At 33.9% G+C, this 14254-nt stretch overlaps 1 protein-coding gene across 1 annotated transcript; it reads right to left on the minus strand.

Moving 5' to 3' along the window:
* Positions 1-1548: 1548 nt before the first annotated feature.
* Positions 1549-5333, minus strand: LOC133680257 (receptor-like protein kinase HERK 1). Its single transcript, XM_062103075.1, has one exon. It carries the CDS (start codon positions 4486-4488, stop codon positions 1987-1989), a length of 2502 nt encoding a protein of 833 aa, XP_061959059.1. The 5' UTR covers positions 4489-5333; the 3' UTR covers positions 1549-1986.
* Between the last annotated feature and the right edge of the window lie 8921 nt (positions 5334-14254).

The following is a 14254-nucleotide window of genomic DNA, read 5'->3' on the forward strand; positions in this document are numbered from 1 at the left end:
TAAAAAACACATTTTAAATTTCTCTACAATTTTTCAATACAATTTTTTCATTGTTTTTCAAATAAAGAAAAACATGAACAATATATGTTTTCTCCTTTTTACATACAAGTATTTTTTAGCAATTTAAAATAATAAAAAGAATTTTTTAATATTTTCATTTTTAGTTAATGACACAAATTTAAGTTTTATTATATATCTAATATAAAGATTTTTTAGTTAACTATATACTTTTTTCACGATAATTTTTTTATTTAATTTAATTTAAATGAACTAAAATAATATTATACAATTAGATTGTCCCAAATATAAAATATCAAGGTGATTGTAATAAATTATGGTTTTGATTTTTCTTCTTATGAAAAATTGTTATAATCTTGATGTATCTTTTATTTTTTTGGTGAAGAAATATGTCTTTATTTTTAATAAATGAACATATTTTTCATTGAAAAAATTTGAAAAAAGTAAAAAAAAAGGAAGATATATATATATATATATATATATATATATTATCCTTTATAAAAATATGGATCTTTAGAATTATTTTGTGAGAAATAATTTTTATGAGAGAGAGGAGTATAATATCTGAAATGTCTAATAATTTCTTCGCACAAAGACAAAAATCTGATTTCTTTATTTTTAAGGTAAAAATTATTAAAAACTCTGTAGTTTTTCTGGGAGGGCTTACCGGGCAGAAACATGGACAGAAATATAATGAAATTTTATTTCAAATCTACCATTATAAATTGTTCAAGATTTCTATCTCAACAAGAGTGTCGCAGACAGGAGGAGTTATTGGGACAATGGGATATGTAGCAAGTAGTTCATACTAATCAGATGATCTTCTTTCACTTTTAAGATTTTGTGTTTCGTGTTAGAATTCAACTACAACTCTCTCGGACAAGCTTTTCTTGATTCCATATTTGTCCGAGCATGCATAACACTCAAACAAAATCAGATGCACGGAGAGGAGAGTGGTAGAAGCCCATAAAAGAAGGAAGAAAGGTGAAAGAGGTGGCTTGGTGATCGACGGCAGTGCATTTGGGGAGTTGAAAGAGCCGGAGCCTGGCCCCTTCAAAATAGATAAATAAGTTTTCTAGCATAGTAGAGTGTATGTTTCTTACTGTGATCCAAATTGTTTTCAAAAAATATTTTCCTTCTGGTCATTTGGTCATCATTATCGTTAAATGAATTTTCAATTGTGCTGATAAATCATGAGGTGTGATCCAATGGCTGCTCCCCTTTATGAGTCTCATGTTCAAATCCAAAGTAATTCAACATCCGCCACATAAATCTCAGCATGAGTGGATATTTTCCATCCATGCAACTCAGGGAGCACGCCTACTGGGTCAAAAAAAGCAGCATGGAAATCATTTCCAATACCAGCAGTTGCAAAACAACTACATCATCATCATGAGGCCTTGCGATTATGGCTTGTCAAACTAAAATAACTCCTCCATCACAGGCACAGCATGTGTTATTGTCATACTAAGCATAATGTGAAGAATACTCGATGCAAGGAAAAAAAATATTCAAAAACATCTGCAAACATAGAAATTAATGCACCTCATACCGACTTCATATTAGTACCAACAAAGAATAAAGACACATACATTGGTACAGGATAAAATTCGACTTCCTTGTCAATTTACTAATACTCACTTGAAAACAATCGCTTCTGTAACTGAAAATGTAGCTTGATTGCAGAATTCTGGAAGCAATTCAGCATGGTTTAGACAACTTTAGGAAAGCTGACTAGCTGTAGAACATGGGAATGTCTCCAATCAAAAGACATAAAATGATCTGGGGAGATGCTCTCATAAATTGAACAGGGAAGCAAATGCACCTTGACAAGTATAGGGTTTCGTTTCCCAGCAAAATAAAGAGAATTTCCCCCCTCTCTTCTAATATGACAAAAACAGTGGTTGGTGAAAGGACAAACCAGAGTTATCAGAGGAGCTAAATCCATCGAGCTTACCATCTAGCGAGTTATCTGCCCTCAGACTTAAGCAGTTGTGAGAATACCCTGCTCATTGAAACACCTGAGAGATCATCCACACCCAAGGCTTCAAATTTTGCAGCAGAAACACTACTATCAGTATGGCTGAAATTGTTGATTTGTGGAGAGAGCTCGCCAATCATATTAATACTGTTGTCTTCGGGATCGCCTGGAACAACTGCTTCTTGTAGTTGAAGGGCATACTCCAGATTCCACAAGACATCTCCCATAGAAGGCCTGTCAACCCCAAAGTCAGCTAAGCATTTCTCAGCAGTTTCTCCAAACTTCCTAAGTGAATCTGGTCTAATTTTCCCCACAAGAGTAGGGTCTATTATTTCTTCCAGCTGTCCTCTCTTCTGCCATTTCATTGCCCATTCAGCTAAGTTAACCATTTCTCTTGGAAGGGATGGATCTATAACCGGTCTGGCGCAAAGAACTTCAAACAATACCACCCCGAATGAATAGATATCTGATTTCTCAGTCAGTTGTTGCCTTCTAAAATACTCAGGATCAAGGTATCCAAAGCTCCCCTTCACTGCTGTGCTCACATGAGTCTGATCAATTTCAGGTCCTGTCTTAGAAAGCCCAAAATCAGCTACTTTGGCCATGAGATTCTCATCAAGCAGGATGTTAGCGGACTTCACATCACGATGTATAACTGCTTTTGCGTAGCCAGTGTGAAGGTAATGAAGTCCTCTAGCTGCTCCAATGCATATCTCAAGCCTGTCCTTCCAACACAAACTGGGAGAACCTGAGCCATAGAGATGACTCTTGAGAGTCCCATTCTCCATGTATTCATAAATCAAGATCATTTCATTCTTTTCATCACAGTACCCAATCAACGAAACCAGATGGCGATGCCGGAACTGAGAGAGCATCTCAATTTCAGTCTGGAACTCTGCAAGTCCCTGTTGGGAGCGTGGATTTCCCCTTTTAACAGCCACTTTTGTACCATCATTCAAAACTCCTTTGTATACCTTCCCAAAACCACCAATTCCAATAACCCAACTCTCATCAAAATTGTTTGTCGCCTCATGAACTGCTGCAAAAGGAATACAATACCCCAAATTAGAATCAAGAGTAGCGGTTGTTCCATTTGAGTATTTACTACCCATGGTGTGAGAATTTCCTCCATTGATGGATAAAGGAATCCACATCTTAGAATTTCCTTGGCGAGCCAGCCTTCTTCTCTTTCTGCAGAACACAAAGAAAATTCCAGCCAACACCACTAGGATAACTGCTCCGATGCTTAAGCCCACTATCACACCAACATTCTTCTTCGAACTCGAATCTGAAACATCAGGAGCTGGCCCACTGAGGCTGCCCAAGGAGTTGTTCATTTTCATGATCTCCAAGCCATTTAGAATTGCATTGGGGTAGGCACCAGCAATGGTGTTAGTTGGGCCAATACTCACACGAAGTTTATTGCTGACTGTTGCTGCAGTAACAAAATCCTTATAAAATGCAACAGCCAAAGCATTCGCAAAACTGCTTGGATCTTCATTCTCGGCAACAAGCCAGGAGTCAATGTAAACATTGAAGTAGAGATAGTTAAGACTGCTACTTACTATATCACAGAAGTGAAACCTAACAAGATACTGAAAACCTGGATTCACATTGAACTCCCAGGTCACGTTGAAGTTGCTGTTGGGATCATTCTCTGAGTTCATTCTAATGGCAGTACCATACACAGCATTTGGAGCAGAATCCTGAGTTGCCCCACCAGCTACATACTTGACAGCTGCAATATTGGACACGTTGGTAGCAAGATTATTTCCAACGAGATAACTTTTGTCAGGAACCCAAGTTCTCCCAAGGGTATCATTCTCAAAGGAAACTGTTGGTCCACCCATGTTCACCCTATAAACTGTTTCCAGTGCCTGCCAGGACAGGCCTTTGAATATCCCCGCTGGATTAAAAGTCTCGGCATCATCTGTAATGAGCTCATCAGGAACTGAAACGACTTCCAAGGCATTTAAGAAGGCGAATGAATTGCCAGAGGGAGTGAAAGTGATAACAAGATCCTTCGAGGTTACATTAGCTGAAAATTCTTTGACAACAGAAGTCTTCACACTGAAATTGCTGAGGAAGACATGGTTTGGGGTGGAAACATCAAAACTCGCACCGCTCATGTCATAACTACCACTAACAAATGGATTGAAATACAGGCGAATCCAATGCCTCCCAGGTTGACGAATCGAAAAGGAGTACTTTGAGGTTCCATCAAAGATTCTTGCTGTTTGATAAAGTGGTGAGTCATCTCCGGAAGTGACAGATTTCGAACTACTTGCCAAAGTGCTTTTCGGGGTTGAAAGAAAGATTGAGGCAGAGTCATCAGCAACAAAAACACGGCCACCCACTGTAGTATTGGCGGGTGATCCACAATCTATAAGATAATTGTCTACAGGGGTAAATCCACTAGACAAAAATGCCAAGATTAAGACTGTAAGAAGTACACAAATGACAATTCTAGATCCTCCACCACCCATCATTTCAAAATCTGGAAATTTATGGAAGAACAAAGGAAATATGGGAATTTATTGAGCTTTAAAATAGAAACTAAGGATTCTTATCAAGGCAGAGCGCTAAGCTAGCACTAGTAATCAATAGCAAAACAACAGAAACCAGAATCCATGAAGAGGGCCGAATAAGAAAGTGAAATCAAAATCCAAGATTGTATAATATACCAAAATCAAGCAAAGAAGTTGTGCTTATTAGTTGCAGATATGGAAGAAATCTAAACAGTAATGGATAGAAATGAATAAGAAAGAGTACAAATCTAAAGTTGTCAAAAGCAATACAAGGAAAGGAGCTTGTAGTTGCTGGCAATCACAAATAAATGGAGACTAAGAGAGCCCATGAAGATAAACGAACAAAATTAAAAAGAAAAGATGGCACCTTGAACGAAATTTGAGTTTCAGTGGAGAGATGGAGAGATACCCAGATGGGAAATACCTGTGAGGAGGACAAAGTAAATCTGGTGTCCTGTGGAATTCTAATAAAGGACTTCGAACTCAAATAAGAGCAGTCCAAAGTCAAAACACAAACTAGTGTGAACTGGATGACAACCCAAGATAACGACAGATTCCTAGATGTTTTATGTTCTGTGCTGAATTAATAAGAAGGTAAAAAACACTTGCACGAACAAACCAAGGAATTACAATTACAGAGTCAGAACCAGCTAGGGTTTTAGATGGCTGAGGTTTGTTTTGGTGAATTTTGTGAGTAAATGTTAAGGGGTGGATGAAACCTCTTCTATTAAAATATGATTTAGGTCAGAAAATTAAGGAATATGGAACATGGGAGTTAGCAGCTACTCCATAGATATGTCATTGGAAAAAGAAAGAAAAAAGAAGAAGGTTTGACTATTCAATCCGACACATTCATCATTTATAATTTTATATTATACTAGTTTATTATCTGCGATTTCGCTGTGGATTAGACCTAAATCTTTCGGAACATATAAAATAAATATTTAGAATATAGAGATTTTTTTTAATGTTATTATTAAATTTAGTATAACATTTAAACTTGAAAACTATCAAATTAATTTTTTATTTAACTAAAATTTTAAATTAAATTATAAAAAGTTACTCCAATTTGACATTATTAATCGAGCATCTTCAAAGAAAAATATATATAAAAAAATATTAGTAAAGTTAATCATAATCAATTCTCTAAATCCATGATTTTTTATATTTTATTATATGATAAAAATATCAAAATTAATTTAAAATTAAAAAAATAAAAAATTATGAAAAATATAATTTTTTTTTTAAAATCAAAACATAAAAAAAGTCAAAGGACTGTTACAATAAAAAGAAGTGTATGCCTGAGAGAGGCTGCAGGCCTGGGTTTGACCCCTTCTCTCTCTCTCTCTCTTTTTTTTAGGTCTTTTGTGTTTTTTTTTAAGTAAGTGCTTCAATCAACTAAGATATGATATAAAATTATTATAAAACAATTAAAAAAAAATAAGTGTCATCTCCTCAGTTAAACCATCCGATTTATTATAGTTAATTACTACTTGGGTAAGCATTGGAAATGAGTAATATACATAAGGGGACATAAATTAAAGAAACTAATCAGATTTAAATGTATCATTTCACCAAAAAAAAAAAGAAAAAAAAAGCTACATTCAGCACTAAAAACTTACACCAAATGCACAAAAGTACTGATAATGGTGCGTTTCTTCTTAGCTATAACACGGGATTTATAAAAAAAATGTCAATGTTAAAAAAAAAACAGATGTTGAGAATATGTTTGTGTTTTTTAAAAAGAAAAAAAACAATATGAGATTTTGGTTATTAATTTAACTGGATTTATTAAGCTTTTTATATTAAAATAATATGAATAAAAAATACAATGAAAACAATTAAAAAAAACAATGAAAAAAAATATGAGTCAACTCAGGTTAACCCACTTACCCCGCGATCTTGGAAACACGATTAAGATACCTTATTAGAAAGGGAAGTGAAAAAAAAAATATGAATATTAATTCGTAATAAATCAAATGTTGAAGAAAGAAATTAAAAAAAAATGAACTAAAAAAACAAAGTCAACCCGTTTCGAAACCCATAACCTTGATCATAAGCCTGAGACCAGCCCTATAAAAGAAAAACCCTAGAAAATAACGCAGCAAAATTTTATATCAATAAAAAATTGAGGGATGAAATTCAAAATAAAATTCAATTAGAAAAAAAAGACAAATAATAAATTAAAGAATGATGACCAAGTTTGATATAAAATTAAATGAAACCAAATGATGAGAGATGAAATTAAAAAAAAAATCAATCAAAAAAGATAAAAAAACAAATAGCAATAAAAAAATGAGGATCAAATTGGATACAAAAAGTAAATGAAATGACACCTTTATATTTTGGCAAGGAGAAGAGAGAAAAAAGAAAAACAAAAAGAAAAAAGTTCACCGAAGCCCAACTATTGTTCCGCTATGTACACGCGCAACACTAATGGAAAGACTATGACGAGATGCTTCCAACGCCACCCTTGAAAGGCAACATTTGGATATGGGACGAAGTCGAACATGTCACCCACTCGTTGGAGCGTATGTTGCCCACATCAATAATATTTTGTGATAATATTTATGTTTGTTAAAAGATCAAATCGCCCCTCGGTCAACTTGTTAATAACTAAAAAATCAATTTGAAAATACAAAAAAGCTTTTGCATGTAACTTGACAAAATTTGCTTTTAATGGTAATATAATCTTTATATTGTGTTTTTAAAGTTTAAAAAGACCGAATTGACCTCTATCGACATGTTTACAAGTTTTCACTTTTAAGGGTAATATATTCCTTACACTGCATTTAAAAGATAAAAAGAACAGTTGTCTTTGATTAATCTCATAGCAAGTTCATTGGGTTTTTTGTTGGAATGACAAAATGGTAATTACACTATTGTAGTAAATAGTAATATGTAGCTAGGAACCAATGAATTCTTCATGCCAATCATTTTTTTTAACATTCAAGTGTAATTAATTTTTTCTATTTTCAAAAAGTTTATATATTGAGAGTGCAAGATTCCCATTTAGAACCATTGTGTCTTTACCATACTATATATTAACATATTAGATTTACATGGAACACATTTCAACTATAATACCTACTCATTCTCCATAATGTTGGAAATGAAGTTTTGCTTTCACTTCATTTTTGTTTTAGTGCTTTGAAAACCTTCTCTAATTGAAGTATATTGTCATTTATAAAGTAATGTGTTTGACTGGTAAATGCTCGGGAAAGATATAAGTGAAAAAAAATTGATAAGGAAGAATGATAATGTCCAAAACCCATAAGGTTTATATAACAAGTTATATAGTTTATGTGAAATGACTAATCAAGATGTTCAGGTAAATAGTTTTCTTCTTTTTAGCTTAAGAAGCACCAAATTAATAGTAAAGCTTTAAGTACCTGCAAAAACAATCTTAATCTCACTAAAGACTCTCTGATGATAAAGTCATTAACTTTATAAGAAAGACAATAAATGACTTAAAAGAGCTTTTAATTCCAATAACAAGTGATGTTTGTTCTTGTATTTTAGGGTAATTAATACTCTTAAACATATGTAAGCTATTAAGTTATGAAAAGGTTCTGCACTTCTTACCTAGATGGTTCAGGGGGTATTTATATCTCTTGAACTTTATCATTTTTAGAGAAGAAAGGATTGAAAAGTCTCTTGTTTTTTGTGGCATTAAATAAGGAATAAATATTCCATACATATTATTAATGATATGGTAAGTGTGGTGAGTCCCTTAAGAGACCTTTTGTACATCTATAAGTGTAAAGAGATCATTACTTTAAATATTAATACATGTAATTGTTTTAGAAGTGGGATTCCTTAGTTTTGGATACTTAAGACCTGTGATGTAACCTAACATAAGTTAAATGGTATAATGGTTTATCTAACCCATAACATTTTTAATTTAAATGTTCATCTAAGACCTAACATATTGCCTTGGATTTAGCAATAGCTAAATCCAAGTATATTAGATTTGGTATCTCGCCAAACCTAAGTTTTCTTAGGTTCAGCTGACAGCTGAACCCAAGTATGTTGGGTCTAGCATCTCACCATACCTATATGACCCAGATATGTTAGGTTTGACATCTTGTCAGGTCTATGTTTCTTTGGGTTCAGCTGACAGCTGAACCCAAGTTTAATGGATTTGGCATATCACCAACTCCAATATACATTGGGTTTAACTAATCACCGAACCCAAATGTTTTAAGTTTGGCATAACATCAGACCTATGTTCTCTTGGGTTTAGTGGATTGTTGAACTCAAACGTATTGGGTCTAGCAATTCACAAGGCCCATGTTGTCTAAGATCTGATACATCATTAGACCCAATCTACACTAAATACCGAACCCAATTGTTTTGGGGTCTAGAATATCACCAGACCCACCTTGTTATAAACCTTTTCAAGTATAAAAAAGATACACCAAAATTAATTATCTTATCGATTGCCCCTCAAGCCTTTAATGTGTATCACGTATAAAGGCTTAAAAGGTGTATTGGGAGACTACCAATCAAGATACATCTTATTTTTCTTTAGGAAAAATCGTTTAAGCCTTTAATGTTTTGAAAGGATTTTCTAAGGAAGAGGAAGCAAACATCTTGAGAAGATTACCCAACAACATGTAATAAATATTTGTTGGCTTTTAGGCTTCTTAGGGTTATGATGAAATGCCATTTATCCTTTATTTATTTCTGGAGAAGGTTGGCTTGTATATAAAAAACTTCATTCATTTTAAATGTAATTATTTTTACTTCTACTAAGATTTTTATCTGTTTCCTTAACTTAGAAGGTTTAAGACATAATAACAAGATCGTTTTATCGTAGAAGAATTTTTCTTGTTTAGGCAAACCAAATCTCTATCTTATTCTTTTCTTGTAAGCTTTTTATTTCAGTTTTTCTTCCTTTCTTTAAAATATTCAGAATGACTTCTAGAAAAGTTTAGAATGAAGTATCCCCTAAGATGGATTTTACTTTTAGGTCAAAAACTAGTGGTACTCGTCAGAGATCATCGACCATTAGGATTAGCCCATGGTCTAGAATCGATACTTCCCCAACTTCCCTCTTAGAAGAATGGAATACATAAGTCCTCAAGAGGTTTTAAGCTTCAAAGGGAACGAATGTGTGCCCAAGATTCCTACTGATAATGTTCAAAGCATGGTAACTCCAAACTAATTGGATAAGGCCAATCTCCAACAACTAGGAGATTATGTAGTCTCGTTACTAGAACTTAATGACCATGTTTTAGAAGTCACCAATAAACACAGTGGGGAATTTTTTTTAATTACATCCCCCATTTATATGTATGAGTTTGGGTATTTGTTTCTTTTATAAGGTTTTGTAAATGAAGTGTTCATATATCACAATTTGAGTCTAGCTCAACTCCACCCTAATGGATGGACCATTCTATTTGAATCCAAAAAGTTCCTCAGAATGCTAGATAAGGAACCCACAATCAGAGTTTTTAAATAGTGTTACACCCTGATCAATAGCGTTGAAGGAGGGCCTTCTTTCCCTTGTTTTTTTTTAAAAAACTTTTCCAACAAGCTAAAAAGGCCTATGAAGGAGACTTTTAAAGGAAAGTCATCTCGCTTAAAGAACTGAAGAGGATAATAAGTGGTAGTGAGCTATAATACCACATGGGACTATACCTATTATTAGAGAGCATCCACAATGGGTGTGAATGACATGCCTTTCCTCAACACCAATGAAGAAATGGTATGCACTTTGCCAAACTTGTTGCACACCAATTTCATGATCAATTATATGGATAAAGGATTTTATTGCACTGGGTTAAAATTTTGCTTTGACGTCTTATTTTGGTTTTATATGTATATTCATTTTATAACTTTTTCTTTGTGTAGGGAGTTTGTTTAGGAAAGTTGGATCTGATGCTAGTGAATCCTTCATTCCTCGACCCAACCACATCGCTACATCTCCTCGCAATGATGCTTCTTTTATCCATGCTTCTTCTACTCCTGTCTCTCCTGAAGATAGCCTCTCTGAAGATAGTTAGTCTTTGATATGTAGACAACGGGTCAGAAGAACATCTCCTATAGACCTTAAAGAGCCCTCCATATATGTCCTTCATGTTAAGAAGGTTCATGAGGATGTCTCTCCTGCTAAAGAGGTTAACGTATTTATCAATCTTGTTAAGTAAACGTGTTCTAAGGTAACAGGGGGTGATCGTTCCCACTTTTCAGGGGGTGCCTTAGAACCAACCCTAATAACAATGATTCTAGAGAAAACATCATAATGAAAGAGAAGGATCTTTGTGGCTTCGGATTCTGATGTAGAAGTGGTCCTTCTTCTAGCCAGGACTTCTTCTTCTGTTAGTTTAGTCCTTATGCTCATAAGGTCTTTTAACCAAGGATCTTATCCCATGGAGGTGGAAGACGCCTCTCCAAGCTGAACTTGGGTTATGCTTTTCTTTGCTTTCCCAACTCGAGTGAGAAGGAGAAAAATATGATGAAGTCCTTTTTTCATGAAAGTTCCACCCTAAGGCTTGGGGGAGTGAAGGTGATGAAAGCTTTGGACAAGCTACTCACCTTCCCCTCTAACATTAAAGATCTTACTAGCTCTAATTATTAGTGTCATCTGGCCATTATTGGGCAAATGGCCTTTTAAGTATAAACAAGTTTTTAAGTTATTCTTTTTTATCTAATACAATGATTAATTTTTTGAACTATATTATTTATTTACTTCATGTTATTGTTGTGTCAATCTAGACCTTCATGATGTGTGCCTAGTCTAAGAATATATAGGTTGAGGGGGAAAAGAGTCATGAAGGAGGCTATTGAGTAGTATCATGCTAGCAAGTCTAAGGTGCGTAGGATCAAGAAGGAGAACGTTATTTAGAATGCTGAGATGGCCTCTCTTAGAACTACGTATACCTGATTATAAGAGGAGTTGGGGGCTCAGGCATACATCCTAGAGTCTACTAAACAAAAGATGGTTGAAACGTTAACCCAATATATTTCTTGGAAAAAAGAGGTGGTTGAGCTCAAGGGTATCCCATATGACTAACTCTAGATTACTACAGTCATTCTACATATGTTCTCTAGGGTCTGTGAATCTGTTTAGTTATCCAGAGCCATCTTTGTGGCAATATAGTCCCTAGGTATGTAGGTATTCAATATATTTATGGATAAATGAGAGTTTCTAATTTGGTGAGGGTTGTAAACATCCTTTTGGAAATTTTTTTCTTTTAGCTGCTTATCACTTTTACACTTATAAGGCTCTGAAGAGCTTGAAGTTTCTGGTGTAGAGTGGCCTGATACATAGATGACTCATTTTTCGCGACATCTAAATATGCTTCTTAAAAAGCTGCTTTGTATCTAAATGTTATGAAGGCATGTATGTTCATTAGAATGATTTGATGACATTTGAGGCTAACAACCTTTCTTAAACTCATTCTGCCCATATTCTTCTGGGTAGTGTAACAGCTTACAGACACTACGTGGAGCCTATTGCTGGGAAGGTGATTGGTGAGATGAAGGGACTTATCAAGGTGGGACTAAGACTTATTGTGGTGGATTTTCTCTCATTTATTGATTTGTTAATACTGTTTAGGTAAGGAGCTGCACTTGGTCTATAAGTTCTTTGATGGTTGGTTGTGCATGAGTATCTGATATGGCAAAGAGATCAGTAATTCGTCCTATCCCAGGAGTGTCCTGATTGTCTACCATTGATGATTATGAGTATGGGAAAAAAGTAATCAATAGGGTTATCTATGACTTTTTAAATAGTTCTTTACAGACAAAGTTACTAATGATGTCCCAAAACCCAAAATGTTTATGTAACGGGTTATTTAGTTTATGGGTAATGGCTAATCAAGATGTTCAGGTAAATAGTTTTCTTCTCCTTAGCTCATTAAGCATCAAATTAATGGTAAAGCTCTAAGTACTTGAAAAAACAACCTTAATCCCACTTAAAAACTCTCCGATGATAAAGTTATTAACTTTATGGAAAATACAATAAATAACTTAAAAGAATCTTAAATTCTAAGAACAAGTGATGTTTGTTCTTGTATTTTAGGATAATTAATACTTTTAAATAAATGCAAGCTATTAAAAAAAAAAAGGTTATGCACCTTTTACCTGGATGGTTTAGAGAGAGTATTTATACCCTTTAAACCTTGTCATTTTTAGAGAATAGAAGGATTGAAAAGTCCCTTACTTTTGGTGGCATTAAATGAGGAACAAATATCCCTTACATATTATTAATGAACCTAAGTATATTGGGTCTGGCATTTTGCTAGGCCTAAGTTTCCTTGGGTTCAGATAACAGTTGAACCAAAGTATGTTGGGTCTGGTATCTCTCCAAACTTATGTTACCTTGGGTTCAGTTGACAGCTGAACCTAAGTATGTTGGGCTTGACATTTCACTAGACCCATGTTTTTCTAGGTTCAGTTGACGGCTGAACCCAAGTTTATTGAATTTGGCATATCACTAACCCAAAGATACATTGGATTAGGCTGATCGCCGAACCCAAGTGTTTTTGGTTTGGCATAACGTTAGACCCATGCTCTTTTAGGTTCAATAGATTGTTAAACCTAAATATATTGAGTCTAGATGTAACATCCTCAAATTATAAAGTCATGAAATCTCAAACATTTCTTTATGATTGTCAAGTATTGAATAGTATGTCTAAGATTACATAATTTTTTCTTGAAAATTTCGGCAGAGTTTCCTCTATTTTTGTTGGTACCAAGTTATCGACAACACTTCTATTATATGTCATTACAACTTCCATCTTGATCTAGTCATCGTGGATCACATCCCATTCACCAATCAATCTCTTAATATTTATACTTATCAATATATTCAAGTCTCATAATATCAATTAATAATTCAACATAAAAGAATTACTAAAACAAAATGAAAAATAAACAATTTCATCACTAAGGAGTAATAAACCAATTAAAGTAAAATTCTATGATATTACTTCCTAACTTAATTAAGTAAGCTTAAAACATCTAAATCAAACATTGAATCCAAACTTTTCATGCTTACCAATTGACTTTCTTCCAATTTCTCTCCTCTCTCAAGGCTAGCCAAATTCCCCCTCTCAATTCCTCCTTCCTTCACTTGATTCTTCCTTAGATTAGTATTTTATAAGTTGAACTTTGTAAGTTTACAAGGTTATTCTCTTACTTTTCTTATTTTTTCATGGTTTTTATGTTTTCTCCTTACTTTTCTCTCTTTCTCTCTCGCCTTTTCTTTTCTTTCTTTTCCCATTCTGCTTCTGCCTAGTTGACAGCATATAAAAGGAAGGGAGAGCTGATTTATTTTATTTTTTTAATGGCAAATAACCATTTTGCCCTTAATGAATTATTTTGTTTCTATTTGACGGTCCATATTTTTTTGTTATCACTACCAAACTCTATTCATCCTAAATTTTAACCAAATTTTATTCAGTGTATTTTAAGGTTCCTCATAAAATTTCAGCTCAATCTAATGGTCGGATTGAAAATTACACCCAATAGCGTAAAACTGGTCAAATTGTAATTTTTTTATCAAATTTCTGAATTTCTCCAAAAATTTTGAAATTTTAACTCAAGCTAAGACATCATATTAGAAGGCTCCACATAAATTTTTAGAATTTTCTAATAACCCGATCGAGAGTTACGAATTTGTTTTTACATAAAACTCGTCAATGTATGATTTTTCATCCAGAGAAATTACACTAGTTGTTCATTAGGCCCATATTGTTTTAGATCTGATACATCA

Source organism: Populus nigra, chromosome 19, assembly GCF_951802175.1.
Source record: "Populus nigra chromosome 19, ddPopNigr1.1, whole genome shotgun sequence".
Classification (NCBI taxonomy): Eukaryota; Viridiplantae; Streptophyta; class Magnoliopsida; order Malpighiales; family Salicaceae; genus Populus; species Populus nigra.

What these genes read in the sequence shown, in the direction of transcription:
- LOC133680257 (XM_062103075.1), bottom strand. Translation starts at nt 4,488, where the DNA reads ATGATGGGTGGTGGAGGATCTAGAATTGTCATTTGTGTACTTCTTACA.